The sequence below is a fragment of the Parasteatoda tepidariorum genome, chromosome 8 (genome assembly GCF_982258835.1).
Source record: "Parasteatoda tepidariorum strain Cologne lab strain chromosome 8, Ptep-v5.0, whole genome shotgun sequence".
NCBI classification, from domain to species: Eukaryota; Metazoa; Arthropoda; class Arachnida; order Araneae; family Theridiidae; genus Parasteatoda; species Parasteatoda tepidariorum.
The window spans coordinates 12,024,265-12,049,177 of NC_141762.1; the positions used below are offsets into that span (position 1 = coordinate 12,024,265).

Genomic DNA, 24,913 nt, shown 5'->3' on the forward strand with positions numbered 1-24,913 from the left:
ATTAAGGAAAATTCACAAAAATCGCGATAACTCAAGAAATTACACATGGAATTTTATGAAACTTACCCACAATATACAACACATAGTAAGGTATTAAACAACATAAAAAGAAATTATCAGACATTAATAGTAGTATAGAAATTAGCACATGTATAAAATAAACAAATTGGAAGTATCGGTTTGCAATAGAAAAAGTACCTTTAATATGGAATATGATTGCCTCTAGAAGCAATACAGCACAAACAGCGATGTGTGATGCTTTCAATTATGCGGTCTATCAGTTCAATAGGAAGTGAGAGCCATTGCTCTTGTAAAGCAGTTGCAAGCGTGGCAAGGGTCTGAGGGGGCGGATTGATGGCAGATACACGCCTCCCTAGAGCATCCCAAACGTGCTCGATAGGATTCAAGTCCGGGGATCGAGCTGGCCACTCCATGCGAGTAATTGTTTCCTGTTGAAGATAATCATCAACAATGCGAGCTCTGTGTGGTCTTGCATTATCGTCCTGTAACAGGAAGCAATCACCAATTGCCCCGGCATATGGGCGCACATAAGCATCAAGGATGTTGTCTCGATAAACCTGAGCATTCACGGTTCCCCTTGGAAAGACATGGAGGTATGTGCGCCCTCCTAAGGATATGCCTCCCCAAACACAGACACTGCCTCTTCCGTATGCATCTCTTTCACGGATGTTTGATGGATGATAACGGGTCCCAGGTTCTCTCCATATCAAATAACGTCTACTGTCACTTTCTAGACTAAACCTGGACTCATCCGTAAAGAGAACAGGCCTCCATTGATCTGACGTCCAGTGGACATGTTGTCGGGCCCACTGCAAACGGTCTCTCCTATGGCGTGATGTGAGCGGCACGCAAATGGCTGGTCGTCTCGCATACAGACCACCTTCGTGGAGCCTTCTGCGCACAGTTGACGTTGACACCAACCTTCCGGTGGCTGCAGCAAGAGAGGATCTAAGATGTGTCGGAGTAGCGGTTCTATTCCTGCGTGCACTTAATGTCAAATATCGGTCATCGGCACTGGTCGTAACAGTTGGCCGTCCTTGACTGAACCTCCTAGATGCCGAATCTGTGGTTTGAAATTGCCTCCAAAGTCTATGAACCACAGATGGACTCACATTTAGCCATCTGGCCACTTCTGATTGACTCTGCCCTGCCTCTAGTCTCCCGATGGCTCTCCATCGTAGTTCTTCAGGCAAATGATGCCTAGAGGTCATTATTACGAATTGGCTATCTCAGATTTTCAATGTCGCAATCACAGTAAAATTTGTGTGCTTTCTCTCAAACTTGGACTTTTATGCTCCAGGCAGATGACGTAAGCCGAGTGCAGCGCCACTAATTTGCATATTGCAATTTTACTCAGCTACTCTTAGTGGACAACATATGCAAATTTTGCACGGTTTGGCTTACTTTTGAAAGAGTTATCGCTATTTTTGTGATTTTTCCTTAATTTATGATAACCAGTGTAATAATATAATATGTAATTATGTAATATTATATAATATAATATTTGTTATAAAATACAATAACTCTTGTTTTGTCTCTGTATTGCTAATATTGTGTTATATAACCTAAGAGGGTAGAGTATTCTGAAGGGAGTACATTTTGTTATAGGGTACACTTTGTGACAAAAGGGAGGAAGGGTCAAATATATTTTTTAAAAAATGTGGCATCGCTTATGGACAGCCCCAAATAGAACTATTTTAATTCATTTAGGTGCATTTAGTTTCATAAAACAAATAGTTGCAATTTCTCTGTGATATGCATTAAAGTTTTGATAAATATTAGGAAATGAAAAACAAAAATAATAATGCCACACGCCTAAAAAAACAATGATTAAAGATACGATTATTGAGATCAGCACTGTGTGTTCCAACTAAAATCAAACTCACAAATGCTACTCTCAAATTAATAATTAAAGACTAATTGCAACTACAGACTTGTCTATCCTGAAGTTATGTAAGTTACAGTCAGTGAAATAAAAAAGAGGGGTGAAATACGAAAAATGATACGAAATAAAATGGAAATAACTAATTATGTTTAAAAATTCATAAATTTAATTATTTGAAACGAAATGGTGGGACATAACAATTTTAAACCACTACCGGAAAAAAAATTAAATGAAAAATTCTTTTCAGTTTTTACTGAGATAAATTGAAAATTTGTGAAGTACATTAAGAATATAAAATAATAATTCTTCATACCAAAAGGAATAGAGATTACAGATACGATTATGGAAATCAGCATGTTTGTTCCCCTGTCAAATCAAGTTCACCACTGCTGCTCTCCAAAATTATTATAAAAATCAAATTGTAATTACAAGATTGTATCTCTTGAAGTTGTGTAAGTAACATTCAAAGATAGGAAAAATGGTGTAAGTTACATATTATTACGATTTTTTTCTACGATTTTCTTCTTTTATACTACGATTTCCAGGTCTTTTGAATATTTTTTTAAAGAAAAAAAAATCAGAAATTTACTCTGCTTCAAAAATTGTAATAGGCCATAGCAATTTTAAAGCATTTAATTTAATCAATAAAAAAATATTGCAACATTTTGTTAAAATCTATGCCATTATGTATTTGTGTCATGCCATTGTACTTAAGTCATTTTCATTCATATTGATTTGTTTCATTTTATTCAAGCTTATCATGTTTTTATAATACTTTTATTCGTAAGGAAAGGGCATCAATATCATGATAATATTTGATAAGAATTCATTCTTTTCTAATGCTATTCAATTTATGTTTCTAATGATAAGAAACGTGATTACATTTAGAACATCGATTCTCAACCTTTTTAACGTTGCCGCCTCCTTAAGAAGCGAAATACATTTCAGCGCCCCCCCCCCCTCTTTGTTAAAATCCAGTTATTTAGAGTATGGGGACGGAGGGGGTGTGCTGAATTATAAAAGGAATAATTTTTAAGCAATTTTTTACGTGTTAAATTTGCTTTGTTTTGGAAAAAAAAAATCATGTGTACGTTAACTCGATACTTTTCTCCCGGCATGTAATCGCAGTCTATTTGTCATAATCAAAATAAATACGGTAATGGAAAAAAAATACAGCAAAGAAAACTAAGCTTAAAAAGAGTCATTTGTTTTCAATTAGATAATTTAAACAACTATTTTTTTACACCAAAAAGTAGTATCAACGAAACAATCGAGTAACTATGTCAGTGGGATGATGCTACTTGATGGTTCAGAGCCAATTTCCTAACTTTCGGTTCAATATTTTTAGTGAGGTGAAAACACAAGTTCCTTCGTTGCACGATTTAGAGTCAATTTCTCCTTTTTGATCCGTAACAGCATTGAATCCAAGTTCGACAAGGTAAGAGAAACGTTTGGCAATTAAAGATTTTTTAACGATAATCAACAGTCCAGTGTAGAGGCGACTGACGTTGCTTTTAAGCCAAAATTCTATGAGATGATCATTTCAAAGCTTCATTAGTTGAAAGTTCGACCAATTGCTCCTGGATCTGAACCTCTGCTGTTTCAATATTCCCAAAAGGGTTCAGAACCCACTGAGGGACTTCCAGGGACAAGACATCTTTAAAGCGGTCAGAAAAGTTTATGTGCAAAGACTAAGGTGTTGACAATGTTCTTGTGTAGCATCAGAGAGAATTACGCCTTTCTTTTTAAGATAAGATAAGATTGGAAATTAGCTGAACTCATTCCTACCAAAATTTTGCTTCCACAAAATTAGTTTTTTTAGAAAGGTAGAAATAACTGATTTTCTAGGGATCAAATTGAGTTCGTCGCCTTGAAGTTGTAAATTAACGCCATTAAATACGTGTTTGTTTAAAATGGAAATATTTTGCATGTGAAAGAATTTGTATTGTGAAAATTGTTTGATTTATTATTCATGCTATGATAATTTATTTACATCAGTTGATATTTATTTATTTAAATTTCAATAATTTCATTTATAAGGCAATAATTTGTTAAAGGTTTAAACTAATGCTCATGAAACATATTATTTCATGAATTTGATTAATATTATTGAATTATAATTTTTATATAATTAAGAATGCCACATATAGTAAAAAATTTAGATTACATTATTTTTTAAAATATTAGTACCTTACATTTGAGAAATATAACTTTGATTAATATTTTGAAATGTTTAATTGGCGATCGAAATGGGCTGCAGGTGGCGTAGAGCAGAATGCTCTATCTATGGCAACACTTCACATGCTTTCCCCATTAGCCTGTGGAAAGTCATAGAGGAAGGAAGTACGTTAGTTTCTCTCTTGATTTTCATACAGATTAAAATCTTTTAAGTTGGAAAACTATATAGAACTGAAAACTACATTAAACATATTTCTAAAGAAAAGTATCACAGGAATTTTAAAAAATATTTTTATTTAGTAAAAAGGTAAAATATTAAGAACAGAGAAAATATCGTAGAACATTCCTATGCAACTGAAAAGAGGAGGCGAGGGGAGGGAGAAGGGCTTAAAGCATGAAACCGGTCTCTCCCCAGATGGCGTATTCGAGTGTTGCGATCGCCAATTAGTAATGAACTAAGAGTTCATCGGGGGAAAGTTTTAATAATATTTCTCAATGTTAATAATAATTTCTATAACTCAACAGATGGAGCTCTGCGCAGTAATGTAAAATCATTAATTGTAATCAGTTTCCTCTATGGCACTGTATCGTGAACATCTTCCCTGTTTTGTTATCAAATATATTACGTTAAAAGAGTTTGTAATGATTTAAAACCCCGAAATTCTCGTATTTAACAGTATCGTCCAGCCAGCGTACAACTAGCTAATACGAAGTAATCCAATAGTGATTAAAGGTTAATTAAAAATGCATTATTGTTATCTGTTTTCATTTCATTTTAGTAAATAGTATCAGAGTATTTATGTCATAAAACTTGTTTTCATGAATAATGCTGACAGTTATTGGTTATTGTAAGTATTTTCATACTGCATTATCATTGATTACTTTACTATTTACTCTTTTTATTAATATTTATTTAACAATAAAAAAAATTTAATTTATAGTTTCATTAGGTAATGAATTATTGATTAATTATTACTTATGGTAATATAAATAGTGAAATTTACTGTTTAATAGTGATAATTCATGACTCTTTCTGACCTCGTGAATTATTTTAGTATTTCATTTTAATGTTTTCATTTTACCATTTGTTTTCTGGGTTTTTTGTTGCTTTTTCTTGTTGCCTGAGACTTTTGAAGGGATCTTAGACATTTTAGCGTCACTGATTTCAAATTTGTATGATAACCTCCAGATGAGCTACAGTTTTTATGCAATTCATTAATACATTACTTACCATTTTTTAACATTCACTCGAGTGAATACTACGTATCTCCACTTCTCTGCTACATAGGGAGTGGTAGGAAGAAAAGTGGGGGGGGATACTTAGTATTAGCTCTAGTCAATTTTAAAAAAATTCTGGTTAGGAATTTATTATTTAATTTCATAAAAACTGTAGCTTGTAGCGAGAAACCGCTCGCAGAATTGAAATTAGCAAAACAAAAATATTCAGTTAAAAATCAATAAAAATCAATAAAAGAAATTTGTTCCCCAGAGTTACTTGTTTTGACATACGTTACACCTACTAAGGTATTACATTGCTACCGAAAATGGGTTTTTTTTTATCAGTGATAGCAAAAGGCAAAACTTTTGCTGTAATATTTCATGCAATAAATCAGATTTAAAAGGATTTTCTCCACCACTACCTGTAAATAATTAAAACAGGCATATTTAACACTCGAAAGTCTGAAACTTAGTATATACCTATATTGCCCAAAAGCAGTTAAAATGACTGGATTGTAAAAGAATAAATAATGTGTAAAGAAATTTGTTTAAAATTATTTTTTAATATTTCTTATATTATTTACAGTTATATAACAAGTTTTTTGTAAATATTATCAATAGAAAAATTATATGTTGTTCAAAATTCTAAGAAATTGTGTCATTATATACATCATTGTTTATCTAATTGAAATTAAAAGCAGTCAAAATGACTTCCTTAGGCAATCTAGTGTTAAAAAGAAATATGAAAGTCATGCACTTCAGAGTCTTAAAAGTCTTACAAGAATTCTGAATGTTTAAAAAATTTTACGCGAGTTCTCTACTACTGGAAAAACATTTCGCACAAATCTCAAATAGTGGAGGGTGAGTTTTTAAGCAACAAAGACTTCTTGATTTCTAGTTATATAATTTATTTAATGCTATTTAATTTATTTAATGTTTTTCAAAATTCTTATACCAACGTTTTTGCCATTAAACTCTACATGCGATTCAGTCTAATCCTGAATCTAAAGTAGAAATCTTATCGGAAATACACTGAAGAGCAAAAAAAAAAACTGGTATACCTGCCTAATATCGAGTAGGGCCCCCGCGAGCACGCAGAAGTGCCGTAACACGACGTGGCGTGGATTCGATCAATGTGTGAAGTAGTGCTGGAGATAATTGACACCATGAATGCTGCAGTGCTGTCCATGAACCAGTGGGAGTAAGAGGGGGTGGGGATATCTTCTGAACATCACGTGGCAAGGCATCCCAAATATGTTCAATAATGTTCATGTCTGGGGATTTTGGTGGCCAGCGGCACTCTTCTGAATTTAGACACTTCCGCTGACCACCAAAATCCCCAGACATGAACATTACATATAATCGTTCTTTAAAGACCTGTCATTTCAAGACGAAAGAATCGTCATATGAAGAAAAGAATCGCTATAAAACACTTCTTACCTTGTCAACAATATACCAGCTTGAAAATTCAAACCTAAATGAAAATTTGTAAAATGAACCTAATCTCGCTACTCGAACAATATGCTAACTCTAACGCATGATGATGCATGGCTTGCAATAAGAATAAACAGTAATAGTAAAAAGGGGCCAAATCGGTACTGCCAAAGAAGCGAGTTCCTTCTAAATCCATCGATCAAGTTACCCTTTTTTTAACGATGCATCTATTCTATAAATAACTGAAACAAATTTTTTTCTTCAAACTCACCAGAATTATTTAATATCATTGATATCTTATGAAATACAGCTGATTTGAGCTAGAAAATTATATTGTTTATTTACATTATTAAAAATAAAATTATCTGTTTGGAAATATTGCCTCGAAGAATAAACTGTAGTATGCAGCTGTATACTTTCTAACCGGAAGTAGAGCAAGTCAAGAGCTCGAGATTGTTTTTGTTTACATTCATATCGAAAACAGCATCCATATAATTGCCTGTAATCTGAGTGATATCTGGTTTTAAAACTTTAATAAGCAAAAAAATAAATTACAAGCAATATATGGACATCTTTAAGCAATATACAAAATAATATACTGGTTTTCAGGAATAGAAAATTTTTAAAATTGATATTTAACTACCTTTTTAATGATCAACACTGATTACGCGTTATGTTTATTACCCATAAAGATGTGAGCGCCAGTTCTGTGCATAAAACCGGTCTGTTGTTAACTTCTCAGAAAAGAGCGATTTAGGTCCAGTTGTTCGAAGATATGAAAGCTATAAATTAAGGGAAACTTCGGCAAATCATTTTTTGTGTTTTCCATACCATCACCTTGTGTACCTAACTCGTTGTTTTCAACGTTTACTTCTACAATATTATTTAATGCACATACATCCTCTACGATCATTCATTTTTTAAATAAGCACCTTAGATGTACCTATTTTTCTTTAGCTAATTCTTATACTTTAATCACGGTAAGTTGAATGCTTGCGTTACAATTAATGCTTTTTAAAAATCGCCAATATTTATTACATACAAACTCCATATTCCATGACATCTTTAGTGATTAAGTATCGTTAAATTTTTTTAAACAATTTTCCGGATATCTTTATTAGGGGATATATTGCTATCAGCAACTGTTTGCGTCGTTGATTTTTTCTTAACGACACCCGTTTCTGGCACCTACCTTCGTCAAGGCGCTAAAAAATTTTTGAATGGCCAAATCTTTATAAAAAAAAGGGTTTCGGTTACTATGAGGTGTCTAAAAGCTAGTTTCTCGGGGACCACTGCCCATAAGTTGCCAAAAACTTGGTAATTATTGTGGCGCAGGTACGCACATAGGGCAATTTCTACAAACTGTTTAAATAAGAAGCTGGTGTGTTAAGAATTAAAGCTCCTCTTACATGTGCGGACACGCTTCCTGCAGATCCTCCCAAACACCCATGAAAGTTGCACCTTGTCTGTATCTGCATTATAGTAGGATTTTCCCATAACTTTTTATTCTGCATCCCGATTTTGATTTTTGGCATAGTTGGCATGCGAAGTGAAATCACCACTGTTCTCTGATGTTTTTTTATAGTTTTTCGCTTGTCATTTCCTGATTGTCCCGAAAATCTCATGACTTATTGCAAACAGATATTGTTACAGAAATCTTTTTAATAACAATAAATCATTGTTGAAGCTTTTGATTAGTTTTAGTCAGTAGTTGCAATTTGCACTTTCAGCTCAATAATTTTCAATTTGCACTATGTTTTTTATTAATATGTTATGGATTTTAAAATTCTTAATCTCTTTATTTAAATATATGTGAATAATTTTATCTTCACAATTGTTAAGATCTGGATAAGATCATTATATGTGTGTGCTTTAGCAGCATGTATTGCATTGTCGCACTATTTATTTACAGATGAAGGATTTAAGGTCTGAACTTCTTGAAGAGGGATTGTTGCAGCATTTTACGTTACTTAAGGTTCAACTTGATGAGTAAGTAAGAAAAGTAAAAAAGGAATAGATGAAGCCATTGTTTGTATTTTTATTTCTGATTATACTTGTATGACTTTGCATCATATAATTTTTCATGTCAACAATATGATTTTAGTATATTTAGGACATAGAAATTTTAATATTATAGATTAAAAAAAATTAATTTATCTAAATTATTTAAGTTTTAAACAATCATTACTTTTTTACTCATTACTTTTTTCTTTTTTTTTTAAGACTCGCTGACAGCTTTACCAGCATATTAGGAAATTGCAAAACTATGGAAAACCTTTCCCATACTGAAATTGTAAGCATAATTCTTATTTTTAGAAATTAAGATTTTACTTATTAATTTAATGAGTAATTTTATTATATAGTTACTATTTTTTGTTTAATTTTATTTTATATTTTAAATTGCAGTTTTAATTGTTGTTACACATATTTATTTTTGATGTGAAAACAACTACTGTTTTAACTGATGAAAAAATTGACAAGGAAAAAACATATAAATGGCATTATTCTCTGAATTCTTCCACCAAATTCTTGTACCTTCTTTCTGATTCTTTTTCTCTAATGATGTTCTCTGATTGAAATTAATTTAAAATTATAATGTTGTCAGTTTTTTTTTTTTTTTTTTTGTGAAATATTAAAAAAGGATGAAGCATTAACATTCTGAATAATAAAAAAAAATTATATAATTATATTATTTGCATAATTATAGGATATGGATCATATTAAAAGAAAGGTTGAAGAAAGTGAACAAGAAAAGACATTCTTGAAACAGAAAGTTAGTCAGCTTGAGGTATTTTTTATTCACTTATCTTAAATTTATTATTTATTTATTTTTCTGATGTTTATACATTAAATTAGCCTTAAAATTGTTCAGAGCTCATTCTAGGCAGAAAAAAGGGCATGGTACAGAAGTTTAAAAAAAGGGCATTATTATTCTAAAAAGGCAATAATTTCTTTCTATGGTCTTTACACGTTCTAAATAATTATGATTTAATGATAGTGGAAGTAACTGCAAACTTTCAAAGACAAGGGCAACAAGGGGGTGTGATGGCTATTTTTCCTTTCCAATATAAATCTATGTATTGACATCAATGACAAACTAAATAAAAAGAGTTGAAAATAACAAAAATTTTAGAAATCCATAGTAGAGTTTGGGGAAAAAACAAAGAAGGGTTGAGGAAAAAAAGGGTATGGAGTCTATTATATCAGGGCACTAATTTACTTCAGGGGCAACAGGATGGATTCTTTTGACTAAAAGGGCAGCAGGGTGCTGCGCCCTGTTTACCCTGCCTAGAATGAGCTCTGAAATTGTTTATTAGAAAAACAAATAATTCTGAAAGCATTGAAAGCTCTAGACCTGTGATAATTTCCAAGATTAAGCATGTTGGAGTTAAAAGTTCAGAGTCCAGTTATTTTTCATTATTGCTGCAGTGTAGAAAAATGTGTATGTTATAAAGCAATTACAATGTGTACGTTAATTACATTTTTCAATAGTCACATGCTTGTTTAAACAAAGAAAATACAAATTACTGTCATAGGTTTAATGGATAAACATTATAAATTGTCACGTGCCTTGTTAAAAAATAGCTAAATATTTGTTTCCTACTCCTCCAATAATTTTTATTTACACTATTGTGTTTTATCCTGTATGATAAAAAGGAACAGAACATTTGTAATGAAAATGATCTTCAAAACTTTAAAATCTCGAGAAAAAAATGGGCTTAGAGAAACAATGCATTGCATTGTACTTTCTGGCCATTCTGCCTTCAGATCCATGAACATGAATTGAGCCTTTGATTCAATTTGCTCCTTGTCATTCAACATCATGAACTGAAAATCGACCTTGTAGCTAGAGAAAATCAACATTATCTTCCTCAGCGCAGTAACAGCATTAGCGTAGATAAGGGTCCTCACATCTTAAATGGTTATTTCACTAAATCACGAATATCAGCTAATGTTGATGTTTTCAGTCACAGTTCAGTTGCATTGCTACCGCTATGTTGATGTAACGATGTATGCATTAAATTAACATGATACGTAGCATTTTTAAAAGTGCTTAATGGTGCTTATTTTTGATTTTCGTTTTTTAAAAGCCCTTAAAGGGGCTTCTCTCATGGGGTGTTTTTAAAAAGTGCTTAATTTTTCCTTTCCGAAAATGAGATTTTTTTTTCTTTTACCATGTCGATTTTTGCCACATATCATGCAAAAGCGCACTTTTTGCATTGTTCTAATCAATGTTTTCACATTCCATATTGTTGTATTGTCGGTCCATAGCGTATGAAAGAGCTAATCATGTTACATGTTTGATGAAATACTTGCGGGTTTGCATGCGCGTCTACTGAGCTGCGTTCGGTGGAATTCTTGCACTCTCATGTGCAACTCTGCTGCATTTTTCAAGGTATTCTCAATTTCAGACTTCATTTTCCACCCTCTGAAATTAAACAGAAAAATCCCGATCTTTTTATCATGGCTAATATAGTCAGAAAAAGAATTTTTTGTCAGAAACTAGTTATTTTATCATGATCGTGTAGAGTGCTTGAAAACTATTTTCCATTTTGTTAATGTATATAGTGCTTGAAAAGAACTTTAAAGGTGCTTGTTTTTTGATGAGAGATTTGGCTATGCACCCTGATCAATATTTCGCAATATAATACCCTATCCTAACCACAAGGGGCCAACTCACAAAAGTTTTACTATTAAATATACATGCTATTGTAAAAAACCAAATTTCTTTACAGGTGAGTGTCAACAATCACATAGTCGTTTTGGAATATGTCCAAAATGTATGCTAGATCTAATTTGATATTGTTTGCCCGGCATTCCCTACATTGATTGTTTAAAGTCAAGTGCCACTGCTTGATCTACATTTCGAACTTTGGTTTTTTTTCTAATGTATCTTAATTTAATATTAAAACATCACATGAATATTAAAGTTGCAACGAATAAATTAATCTAAAATTAGGCATAATACTTCCAACATTCACTCATGCGACTGATTGTTGACATTCACATGTTAAATTCTACATTCTCCAGATTTGGGACATTCATGGTAACATAGATATGAATAAAGTTTGTTTAAATGATATCAGCTAACTATTCAATTCATTTTCTAAATTTAAAATGGTTTTAGGATATTAAGATGGTTTTATATGATTAATAAGTTTATATGCTTAAAGAAAAAAAATTATAAAAAGAATTTTATAACTTCCCATATTCAATATGCAAATGCAAGATAATTAGTAATTATTGATGCTTATTAAAAAAAGACTTAATGACACTATCTTTTTCACATTCAGGCAGAACTTCAGAAAATGATCCATTTGGTTGTACCTGAGGAGATTCGAAATAATGAACAGTAAGTATTTCATTTCCTCTTTTTAATTTTAAGCAAAATAATATTACTGAACTTATCCGTAAAGCGGGGAGCAATTGCGAAAATACTGTCGGACCTCTATTTAACGAAGTCGCTAAATCCCGATAAAAAGTTTGTTATGTGGAAAATTTGTTAAATGGAAAATCAGCGTTTGAAATACTTAAGCAACACAAAATAGGTTTTAAATTCATTAATACTAGATATATTTAAAATAGCAATTGATATAACTTTATCTTGTAAATTGTTTTTTAAAATGATTTTATCATATGAAGTTTTGGTTATTTCTTCATATTGTTTTTATTTTTCACACTGTCCAAAATATGAGATTCAGTTAATGTTTCTATAGTTGCAGTCGATGAAAAGAAACTGATTAATCAGTACATCATCATTAATTTCGTGGTTCACTCTTAGCTGTACCCACATTTTTTCAAGTTCATCTTAAGGAATATCACTCTCGTCCTCTGCACTTTCCAAATTCTCAGCGCTGACTAAGAATCCAGCTTTTGCAAAATAGTTATGACTGGTACGATCTGTAACGTTATAGTTTGATACTTCAGAAATTTCTGTTATGCTTTCTCGCAAGTTGATTTGTAAATTGATTTAATTGAAATGCATACAAAAAGGGACTTTACCGCTTTCTCTAAAAGTTAAGTGTCAGCAAAAAAGCAAGTCATTGTCTTTTCCCCCATAAAATGTGTTTGAAATGTTCCGAAATATTTTGGGACATAGGGAAAGTGGATCTTAAGGAAAAGTTCGTTAAATGGAAAATTCACGTCGCTATTTTGAAGTTTATTTTACGAAGAAATTTATAAAATGCTCTTGGCTTCTCAAAAAAAATCGTAAAGTAGAGAAATTTGCAACATGGAAGTTTGTTAAGTATACGTCTGACTGTATTAATATTATTTTTAATGTATGGGTCTGTTTTTCTTATATCTCAATATGTTGTCATTAATTCCCTCTAAAAACTAGGCATGTAAAAAGGATTTTTTTTTCTCATATACAGTCACTACACCATTACTTGAATCTAATCTGATGAATGAAAAACTTTAGACATTGCAACTAAATTTTGGTTTAAGTTAATGACTCTGAAATAAATAAAAAAATTCTTTTTTTTTCTATTAAAAGAAAAACATAATTTTTGGATTACTATGAATCCTGGATTAATTTTGAAATAACTCGAAAAGAATAGGCTGATGAACTAGATAAAAATGGATATTGAAATTTTGCAGTCAGATGAGGATGATATATCAATGAAAACAATGCTTAAATATTCTATGAAAAAAATTTTGATGTTCAACTATTTCCAGAAATTAAAAATATAAGGGGAGATATTCATTTAGTGATGTTATAGACTTCAAGATCTTTGGAGCATTCAAGTTTTGGGACTGAACATGATTGTCTCTCGATCTTTGAAGTGCAAGAAAATATCTTTTCTTGCATAAAATATCTTCTCCCTCTATTAATATAAAAATGTAAGTCAATTAAGAGCACTGATTTGAATTTTTTTTCTTTCTATACAGTGTGCAAATTTTTAGAAGGTGGTTTGGTGGAAGTTGCTCTGGTCCTATATCCAAAATACAAAAATTCATTAATGGAACCCATTGTTATAAATTTAAAAAAATTTAATATTTTGAATCGTTTAATACTCTTCAATATTTTTTTATCGATTAGTAATATTTTTGTTTTTATCATTTTGGGATATTTTCAATCCTTTTACCTTTTGTTTCAAATGCAATATTTAAAAAAATAAAACATTTTTTTACATTGTTTCAACATTTGCTGGTGCTAGATTAAAGCGAGTAATAGTCTTAGTGTTACTGCATTGAGATTGCAGTCAAATTTGAATTTATAAATTCTGTTATACTCAAGAAATTCTGTTTCCAGGATTATAATTAAATATAAATCCTAAAAACATAACTTGCATAGATCGGTTATTAATATAATGCAAATTAAGTATTACTAGCAATTGTTTCAAGATTTTCATTATTATTATTGTCCTGAATTGCTTTTAAAACTTTCTTAATACCTATTATAAAATATTTTATAATAGTAATTTTCATTCACATATTTGAAAATATTTCATATTATAGTTTTGATTTTAAAAAAAATTGTGTTTTTTTATTTTTACAGATTACTGAATGATTATTTGAATAGACTTGTACAAAGTAAGTTATTTTATTGGTAATTCAAATTAAATTACTATATAGTGTTTGTTTCTGTATTTCTATCTCTTATTTTTTTCTGTAAAATGTGTGATTATCTTAGTATCCTTTTTTTTTTTAAATTCTTGTGCTAAACATATTCCTCCAATTAGTAATTTACATTTAAAAATAGATTAGATATTCTCTGGATATTTTTGTTATGTAATATATTACTTTATACTTAAAATTTATTAATTATACGAAATTTATACTAGTTTTATTAATTAATTAATTTATATTTTGAATTTTATTATTTATTTAAATTTTATGCTTGAGGTTATAAAAAATATCTTATGCTTAAATAAAACATCTAAATTTCAGCCAATTAAGTTTTTAATTTTAGTAATTAACTGCTTTCAGTTCAGTGTTAGTCTTATTATTCTATTAATCCATCTTTAAATGGGGATCACGGGAAAAAATAGTTTTTGTCATAAAAGCTGATTCAGACAAAATAGTTCTTCCCCTTTTATCTTCAAATTTATTCTTAAAATTAGAAGTTTGCTATAAATTGCTAGAGTTTTCAATTATAGTTGTTTACTGTGCTCTAATGCAGTGCTGAATACATTCGTACCTTTCCACTATAGTTCCAAAAATAAATATACTCTATCTTTTTAGTTTGATCCCCTCCCATTACACTGATCCTTCAGTTATAACAACCAGTATATATATAAAGTCCTTTTTGTTATTCTATAGTCAAAATACTATTTTGATATCTATTAGAATGTTCACACTGAGCCAATTATTTCAATATAGTGTCCGAAATTAAGTAATAATTTTAAATTAGAAACAACTTGAAAGGAAGTTATTTAAACCATTATTTTCTTTGATTTTATTACTCTGAGAATGTAAAATTCCTTAAATCCACTTAAATACCAGGTAAGGAGATTAAAAGTTTCTTAAAGCTTAGCGCTAATTTGTTGAAATTGATATAGTATTTTGTTTTTGGTATTTATGTGTTCTGACAAAATTACAACCTGACGTTATAAGGTATGTTGTCGTTTCCGGTATGAGAGTCGTTTTGATATCCGTTAATGTTATACACTTTACCATTTCTCCACTAATTAATAGATTATTTGTTAGCGGATTATTATGGATTATTAATAGATTATTTAGTAGTGGATATTATATATTATTTAACCAATTTTTTTTTATAATCTTATCCCTTTTTTTTTAGATCAGTCATGTGAAGTAGAAAGGAAGAATGCTTGTATAAAAAAGGATGAATGTTTACGATCTTCAAAGAAAGACACTGAAATATCCTATATTGAAAATGAGACAATTCAGGTAACAATTTTTGAGCCATTTTGTTATGCTTTTATTTATGAAGATGAATAATAAATTTTTAAGTGTTAAATTTAAACTGTTATCTAAACAAAAATATTTTGTTTTATCTGAAGATTAATTAAAATTCTTATCAATAAGTATTAAAATCACATTTTGAGTTGTAACTTACTATTCTTTTACATGTCAAAGTTATTAATGTGATAGTACCCGGACAATACATCTTTATTTTTTAAAAAAAAATTCGACTTATTTATTTCTTTTTTATGGTAGAAAGTTAGGTTTTTCTAACCATTCTTTGTTTATCACAGCTGAACATTTAGTCGTTTGTTTTAAAGCCATTATTTTACAACTCAACTTCTTTACTGAAGCATAATATTATGGAATCTGAAAATTTCATGCAGGGTTTTTAAATAAGTTATAACTTTTGTTGTTGCATGAAAAGTTAAGTGCCTGCTAGATTGGTAGACGGATCATGGGTTAGAATCCCTTTGCCGTCAGGCTAACCATGGGAGGTTGGTCTTCCTCTCCTTGTAACGCAAATGCAGGTTAGTTCCCTTGAAAAGTTCTCCACGAGAGCAAACTTCTCCCAATACTTTATCTAAGAGTTCCCTTGTCTTCTGGATTGAGTTCAAAATGACAAGGCTACAGAGTTGAGCATTAGAAGTTGTGAACCCGAAAATTGGGTCGGCTGTTCAATGGCGGTTCTAAAAAAAAGATATTATTGTACGCAAAACAACCACTTCTGCAGATTATTGTAATTAGACGTATAAATTTTAAGAATATTAAATTTTTTGCTGCATAATAGTTAGGATTTGCCTACAAAAAAAGTTTTAGATAACTTATTTGCTTGGATTTGTCTGCAATAATAATTTTATGAAATTTAATACATAATTCATTGTATTGTTCTAAATGTTTATTTATTGTTTTAAAAAAATTATGTCAAAAACGTTAAAATTCACAAGCACAAGTTAACTTTTCTCACAATAATAACAGTTAAAACATATTTAAATTAACTAGTATTACCAAAATTAAAGACTTTTTTATTTTAAACTTTCTTAACTTCATTTTTCAGTTAAGTAGTTGCTCAGAAAATGAATTGATACAAAATAAACCTGTCTTCAGCTTTAAAATATGATTGGTTAACAATATGTCATTCTATGCCATTAAAAAGCTTTAAAAAATGGAATTTCTCTTTTCGTACAATTGCGTCACTAAAAATGATGCTTAAATCGGATTTAAAAAATTCATTTATGAATAATATGCCATTTCATTACTTATTTAATTTTTATTTTTCTTTGTTAGGAGCTGCCTTCTGGAAATAAAGCCAAAAGAATAGGTAAATAGATTTTTATGTATTATTTACTCTTATTTTTTTAGGCTACAGTATACTCTCAGTATCTGAAACTTCCATGTCTCGAAAATTTTGTTAGGTCAAAAAAATTTTCTTCCTCATGGCATTGAATATCCACCTAATGTTAATTTGAATTCCTATGTCGAAGAGTTTCTTCTAAAACCTTGTTATGTCACATTTTTTTCGAAAAAGAACATGAATTTTTTCAGAAAAATCACAATAAAAGTTGTAACCAATACTTTGTTAATAATAGTTGTAACAGTTATTGTAAACCAATTATTTTCTATTTAAATGCATAATTATTTATGTCCTAAAATTAGATTTGCCATTTAGACTGTCATTACATACATATTTATGAAAAGTTATTCTAATGTTTCATGACTTTACTTTTTAGAGTAATATTTTAGAATATATTTTTATACCTTTTGGAGTAATATTTTAAAATATATTTTTATAATTTTTGGAGTAATATTTTAAAATATATTTTTATACTTTTTGGAACATATTTAGTTTTGCACTTTTTATCTCGAAAATCTTTTAACTTCCCTTCAACTTGAATATATCGAGAGTATACTATGTTTATTTGAAACAATTTCATTTATAATTTTAAGCTTTTGAGAAGGTATATATCTTTTATAGGATTCTCTTTATCAACAAAATGATCTATATTGGAACTGCAGAACACTTCTTATTACTTATCTCTAAGGTTATCTTGTAGCATTTGCTGCTTAAGACCTTTAGACCAAGAGTGAAAATCCGAGGTAAGATTTACAAATTTAGATCGGCATTGCACTCTTCCCGATCTGACCTCGTGATTCATGCCGTTAGGGTCATCCATAAATTATGTCACACTTTCTTTCAATATTTTTTTACCCTGTCCTTCCCTTTGTCTCATAGCTTCAAACTTCCTCCTGGTAGCAATCTGTAGCACCATCTTGATAGTTTAAAATTTGTCGATGACTCAAATGCAGTCAAGTAAAGACTGTTATAGTGAAAGTTAGGCTTATGTTATGCAAATGTATAGTCAAATTTGAATTTCAAATACTAAATAAGAATTTACAAGAAATGTATACAGTCGAACTCGTTTATAACGAGCACAAAGGGACCGTAGCGTTGTACTCGTTAAATCCGAGTGCTCGTAATAAACGGGTCTTTAAGGCAGGCTTGCAACCAGAAAAGGGGGGGGGCTTGGGAAGTCAAACGATTAAGTTTACTTAAAATTTAAATAATACTTACTTACTTTAATTACATTAATTAATTTAATTAAATACTTTTCTTAATTTAATGACAACCCCCCCCCCCCCCAACCAACAAAAAATTTCTAGTTGCGCTACAGTCTTAAACGAAAGAAACAATAAACGGAAAGAAAAATAAAGAAAAGATTCTTACCAAAACATTTATTTTTTTCATTAATCTACATATTTAAAATAGTTTGTTAGCTTACGTTGAACTCGTTCCCTGTCTCTTTCAATTAAGTTTCAGTTCGCGTTTTTTTTTTTTTTTTTTTTTTTTTTGATTTCGAGCGCATTTCTTATCATTTTAAAAAAAAGATGAGACAGAAAGACTAGGAAGTTGAGAAAAAAGAATGCAAGACAGAAAAATATTGCTCGCTAAAACCGGGTCTTGCTCGTTAAAAGCGACTTCTGTTCCATAGACTTAACATTGATCCAACCAAATATTCTCGTTTCCCTCGTTAAATCCGAGTTCTCGTTAAATCCGAGCTCGTTATAAACGAGTTCGACTGTATTTTAATTTAATTTGAAACTTGTGTAATAATGCTTAAAATAAATGATGGAATAAAACCTTAATTGAAGCATTTACATAACTAAAACAAAATTGATGTCTAGTTCAAGATTTATGCAATTAATTCCTTTAAGATATCTCTCTTCAAATAAAAGTTTTTCAGACTATTATTGGAAAAATTAACTTATATAAACATGCATGTATGGAAATTTTCAGAGGTAAATAAAGGATAAATTTTTTAAAAAAAACTAACAAAGATGTATATTTTTTTCGATTTAATATGGAACTTACGAAAATTGAAATAAACCCGCAGCAAAAGCTTCTAAATACCAAACCTGATTATGTCAGTTTTGAAACTGGTACCATTTTAAAAATTAGATTAAAAAGAATTGCAACTTTTAAAAAAAAAAAATTAAATGCTTTTTTTTTTTAAATTTGTTTTCACTTTTTATGAATATGTTTTAGGGAATAAAATTGTATTAAAGGCTATGATAAAACAATTGCCTTTATTATTAAATAAAAGTATAAAATTGATAATCTAAAAAGTAATTCCAAAACGGCAAATATTTTAGAAGTTGTTTGCTAGAAAGAATGATGATTTTTCTCATTTTCTTAAATTTATAGTTTAAGGAGTTGTAATTTTGTTGCAAACTCCAGTTTTTAAAATTTATCTGATATAATCTTTGAGGTGTTCATATAAATGAAACATTTATTCAGACACTTGAAAGCTGATCAATTTGGAATTAACAACTCCATTGGTCCTCATGACTTACAGGTATGCATTGCTTTTTTTTCTTCTGTGAATCGGGGTGGGGGGGGTTTACTTTCAAGAAGGTATTAACCACGTTCCCTATCAAATGTTTGGTAGGTGTAAACGAGTATGAACCTAATAATTGAAACCGACTAAGGACTGAAAGCTCCTAATCAATATCATGTGCTTAACTTGAATATCTATGCCAACAGGAAAATTACATTAATTTATCTGCACCTAGAATTATGTATTTATATCAAATTTCACCTCTTTATATATTCTTTTTTATCTTTCATTAAGTTTAAATAAATATACTCATAGATAGTTATTGTAGATTATTTCTACATCTTTGAAAATATTCTGAAAACAATTTACGGTGTTAAACTTCGTTACTAGGGTACCCTTCCTGTAAATGGACAATTTTTTCGGTCCCAAGAATGTTCCTGTTAACTGAGGTTTTACTGTATTACTTCATATCATATCAAATTAAAACTTATAGCAACCCTCACTCTGAAATATGTAAGTTTCAGAAGAAAAAAAAATTTTTGTATTGAGATTTGCTTAGGTGAAAATGATATCCTTATTTGTATTTTAATCAAAATGTAATCATTGTATTTGAAAAATAAATTAATATAAATATTATAATACAAAATATGGAAAACTCAAAACATAAAAAATTATTTTAAAAAACTTGAGATAAATGAAACATTTTGTTAAAAACCTGGAAAGAAATTTTTAAAGGCATCTCAGTTATTAAAATTTGAAAGTTAGGTTTTTAAGTAACTTTATAATTAATAAAAAAAAAATTTCAGTTTTACCTTTTACAAATGAATATTTTCTTCTACAGGGTATATTTTGTCACTGATGTAATGTATGATGGAATTAAAAGTATATCTACTGGTGAGGTTTCTTTTAGCATTACCTGCTAAAGACCTTAAGGCCAAGAATTTGAATCCGAGGTAAGACCTGTACAATTAGATCGGCATTGCACTATTCCCGATCTAGCCTCAGGATTCAGAATAATTGATATAATGCTTTATATTTTTGCTTAGTATATATCTATTTTATTTAACTTTTTTTTTTCAGAATGTTGCAACTATTCTTTGTAAATTTTTAATTAGGATTGATTGTCGTAAACTTTTTTTAATAAGAATTAGTTAAAAACATTAATTTTAATTGTTTTTGTTACTGTAAAATTAAGTTTTATTTTATCAAATAAATATTTTGTGACTATTTTATTTGGAGTTATAAATTAACAGATTGCACACTTATATTTCCAGTATTTAAATGTTTAGCGGTAATTTAATTATTTTTCAATTAAGAAAATTTATTTAGAAAACTTTTTTGTTGCAATTTTCAACTTTTTACTTATTTTTTGTGATTATCTAATTACTTTTCTAAATTTCGTTTCTTTTCCTGAAGCAGCTGAAAAATAAACACTCAGCCAAAAATTTGCTATCAATCACTTTTCAAAATGTTTAAAAACTAATCAAATAAAATTTTTAATCTATCCATTCATTTTAATTGCAGAAAATTATAATTTTTCAAAGTTATTAGTTTCTCCTATTTCAATAAGGTTTCAAAGCTGTCAACTTTTCTTTACCTCAAATCTTCTGCATTTTGAAAATAAACATTAAAATTTTGTACTTTGTTAAAACTATGTATTACACATGTACACATGTGTGTGTGCACATATTACACATGTGTGTGTGCACACATATTACACATGTGTGTGTGAAGCTGAGCTCTCATACCATCTTAGGCAATGGCATCTTTACTTTTTGCAACTCTTCAGTCTGATTGTTGTTATAGGTCATTAATTTATGCTAAATATCAGGTGTTACGCATCTGATAGTACAAAAAAAAGGAATCTTATTTCTCTGCTATTTCAGATTTTTTTTTTTTTCCCTCTGATTGTGTTAAAACCCTCAATCCCAATTACTGTACCGTTGGTTCTTTGAATAAGCACTAAAAATTTAAAGCATGCAAAATCTTCTGTATATTAAGCAATTTCTTCTGCAATTCTATTGGGATTCATTTTATTTTAAAAAATGGGGGTAGTTGGGTATGGAATTTCATGTGTGGTTCTGCTACCTGAATTATAAAATTAAATTAACTAAAATTAATAGTAGTTCTACGATATTGATATGTTTAATATTTATTTTCATATATTTAAAACTTATTTATTTGACACTTTTCAAATTAATGTTAGTAGAGTTTGGGCATATTGAAATGTATATCAAGCAAATTGGTAATGACAGATAACTAAGCATGATTCTATACCAAATTTGAGAATTTTTTCTCAATTAGTTTTCTTATTTTTGCATAAGTTACTGAATTATATATTTTTCCCATAAAATATTTATACACAAATAAGAACTTCACAAAATAGTCTTCAAAATTATTTTCTGTTATTTTATGCATTATATTTATATGTTCTTAAGGAATCACATTACCCAAAAAATGACCAAAATATCGATATTTTTTTATTGCTTATAACAAAACTTCAAACTATTTCAAATGCACTGAAAAAAAATTATATCTCTATCTACATTTTTTAAAAAGTTATGAATGATTTTAGATTGCCCTAAAACAAAATCTCACAGATGATAATTTTATGTTTTAATCTTAATTAAATCCCTAAGGAATTTTTTTCTATTTAAGATAAAGCTTTGAAATAAACTTTTTTTATCTTAAGTATAATAAACTTATTTAAACTGTGCATGGAATGAGCATTTTATGAGGTATTACAATTTTTACAGCATGTTATACCTAACTGGAATTTTTAACCCTTTTTCTACTTTTTTACAAAATAATCTGTAAAAAATGTTCTAATTGATATGTCAACAAATGAATGCACAAAATTGTTACGATGAATATTGTAAGCACTAAGAAAAATCATTTTTTTTAAAATGTTGAAATTTTTCAATTTTTTTTTAAATTTTAAAAAAATTAAACAGTGTAACTATTTTTTGAAGATAAATTATTAATTATAAATTAAATGAGCATGTAAAGCATGCACAAAATGAATGATTATATACCTTTATTTAAAAATAATGTTGCAAGGGTACAGTAACCCCTTAAAATTAGTTCTTATTACTATTAGATTATTCTTATACCTTTACCTTTTTTTTTCTTTCTTTTTGCAAACTTCGTGCCATATTTCTAGTATTTTTTTTTTCTTTTATGCGAACGTTAACCGAACAAGATAAAACACTTATTAAATATTCTACCAATATTACATTCTTGTTACTCTCACCAATTACTCCCCTGCATTATATTTCTTATGACTGGTAGAGCATGTGAACCAATATAGAAGGATTTAGTTTTCTAAGTGCTATTATAAAAAGTTAATCAATGCTGTTATTAAAATTATAATAAATTCAAATGGTTTTTAGATGTTATTTACTAACAATATTAAATTTAGAAGTTTAGCTGTTCATCAATTTTATGAGTTTTAAAGTAAACTACCTGTAATTGATTTTTTGTTTTTTTTTATTTATTTTAAAGTTCATGTTTAATGTTGACTGAATAATCTAATTTACTTTTACCTAAAAACTCTGTTATTTTTTAATTTAATAAGTTAAATAATAAAACTGATTGTTCGTATATTGGTTTTATTTTTTTTACTACTGTAGAATTTTAATTATACAAACCTTTTTTCTGAATGTTTCTGTTAACCAAGTTGATTCTAAAAATTTTGGGATGCGCTACAATACATAAAACACATTTTGTCCTGCTTGACTTGCAAAAATTACCTATTTTTATTTATAAGTTGTACTAGTTAATAATCAGAAGTTGACTGCTTTGTTAGTATTCATTTAGTATTGGTTATTTTTTTAAATTTATATTAAATTATTCTTCCTAAAAAATTAATTGTTGCTTTGTTATATTTTTCTTTTAGATAGCTCAAAATTGATAGAAAAAACACCATCCTCTTTAAATCTCAGCTATGGAAACAAAAGTAATCCTCACCATAATACTGATATTGAATTTCATCTCAATATAATGGAACCACTGTCACCAATTAAATCACCCCCTCGTATGAGGAAGAAACTAAGTCGATTAAAGAAACGTAAATTTAACACATTGCTTGTAAATTCTGCTAGTGATTTAAATTCTCCATTACAAAAGGATTCTACTTCCTCTTCTTCTAAAACATTGGTTGTTCCAAATGAATATAATTTAAAACAAATTACTGCTATTCCTTTTGATGCACTGTCTTCTGAATATTCACAACTTAAGTACACCAAAAAAATGAAGACAGGTATTGAAACTATTGGTGAACTAAATCCATCTAGTGAAAGTGATGCAATTCCTTCTTATCATGCTGTGATGGTTAAAGATGGTGAAAAGCATGAACTACCTTTAAGTTCAAACACATTTAACAAAGATGGTGCTCATTTACCTGATAGTTCACCTAAAGATCAACTCACCAGTTCACCTAAAAGTCAATTTATAAATTCATTTAAAGGTAAATTAAATTCAGTTACAGGTGCAACTTCTGCATCTGAATTTGGAAAGGAAATGTATTCAAATTCACTGCAAATAAATAACGGTAGGAATGATGTTGAAATGGGCTCTTCTTGTCACAAATCTTTACACATTTTGAGGACTATAAATGAATCAAAAAGCGTGGTTACAGAACGGGAAGTAACAGATAATGATGAGATTTCAACTGTACCAATTCTACCCAATGATCTAATGGAAGTACATTCTGAGTTATCTCCATCAGAGAGATGGGAAATCGACACTGTTGTTCTTTCACCTGGAAGCTGTCATGATTCACTTGAAGAAGAATCATCTGAACCACTGCTTACTTTGAGGAAAGAATCCACTTTGCTTCAGGTCAAAGGTAAGCAACTCTTACAAATAAATTAATACAGTGAAACCTCTCAGGAGCAATCACTCATCATTCCACAGTAAAAGGTCGTTGATGGAAGTTGGTTGTTCTTAGAGGTTACCCAGGGTGCATAGCCTTTTAAAAAAGTGCTTAAAGGTGCTTATTTTCGATTATCGTTTTTTAAAAGCCTTTAAATGTGCTTTTTTCATTGGGTGTTTTTAAAAGTGCTTAATTTTCCCTTTACCTCGTTGATTTTTGCCATGTATTATGCTAAAAGACACTGTTCTTATTGTTCTATTAAATGTTTTCACAATTAATTCAACCCCAATCTTTTCCGGCATACCGCCGGTCCATATCGTATGAAAACGCCATTTGTTTTATGATTTAAAAATTTCATCATTTTTGATAATCGTCAAAAAACTGTGCCTGCTGTGTGTTTTTGACATGGCGTTTAATCCGGATAAAAACGTCAATTGTCAAAAGTGCTTGCAAATATTTTTGAGTGCTTAAAAAGTGCTTATTTTTTGTTGAAAAATTTGGCTATGCGCCCTGGATTACCTCCGTTCAAAATTGTTATCTAAAGTTCGTGATTTTTCATAAACGATTTTAATTTTAGTTAGTGTCATTTTCTTG

At 29.4% G+C, this 24,913-nt stretch overlaps 2 protein-coding genes across 5 annotated transcripts in view; one reads left to right on the forward strand and one right to left on the reverse strand.

Moving 5' to 3' along the window:
* Nucleotides 1–2,377, reverse strand: part of LOC107437224 (uncharacterized) — a 78,685-nt gene extending 76,308 nt beyond the window's left edge. Inside the window, exon 1 of the mRNA XM_087149839.1 lies at nucleotides 2,220–2,377. Within this exon, the coding sequence (XP_087005965.1) occupies nucleotides 2,220–2,262 (43 nt within the window). The 5' untranslated portion in view covers nucleotides 2,263–2,377. The remainder of the gene's footprint in view (nucleotides 1–2,219) is intronic.
* A 4,784-nt stretch (nucleotides 2,378–7,161) lies between these two features.
* LOC107439209 (uncharacterized) overlaps nucleotides 7,162–24,913 on the forward strand; it is a 29,112-nt gene continuing 11,360 nt past the window's right edge. The window contains exons 1-9 of one of the 4 annotated variants that reach the window (XM_043051815.3): nucleotides 7,162–7,716; nucleotides 8,649–8,725; nucleotides 8,960–9,029; nucleotides 9,444–9,524; nucleotides 12,031–12,089; nucleotides 14,238–14,272; nucleotides 15,483–15,592; nucleotides 16,895–16,928; nucleotides 23,342–24,292. In XM_043051815.3, coding sequence (XP_042907749.1) covers nucleotides 8,649–8,725; nucleotides 8,960–9,029; nucleotides 9,444–9,524; nucleotides 12,031–12,089; nucleotides 14,238–14,272; nucleotides 15,483–15,592; nucleotides 16,895–16,928; nucleotides 23,342–24,292 — 1,417 coding nt within the window. In that variant the 5' untranslated portion in view covers nucleotides 7,162–7,716. Of the gene's footprint in view, nucleotides 7,717–8,648; nucleotides 8,726–8,959; nucleotides 9,030–9,443; nucleotides 9,525–12,030; nucleotides 12,090–14,237; nucleotides 14,273–15,482; nucleotides 15,593–16,894; nucleotides 16,929–17,595; nucleotides 17,705–20,284; nucleotides 20,397–23,341; nucleotides 24,293–24,913 lie in introns of those variants that run through there. The other 3 variants (XM_087149845.1, XM_087149847.1, XM_087149846.1) reach the window with 3 other exon arrangements.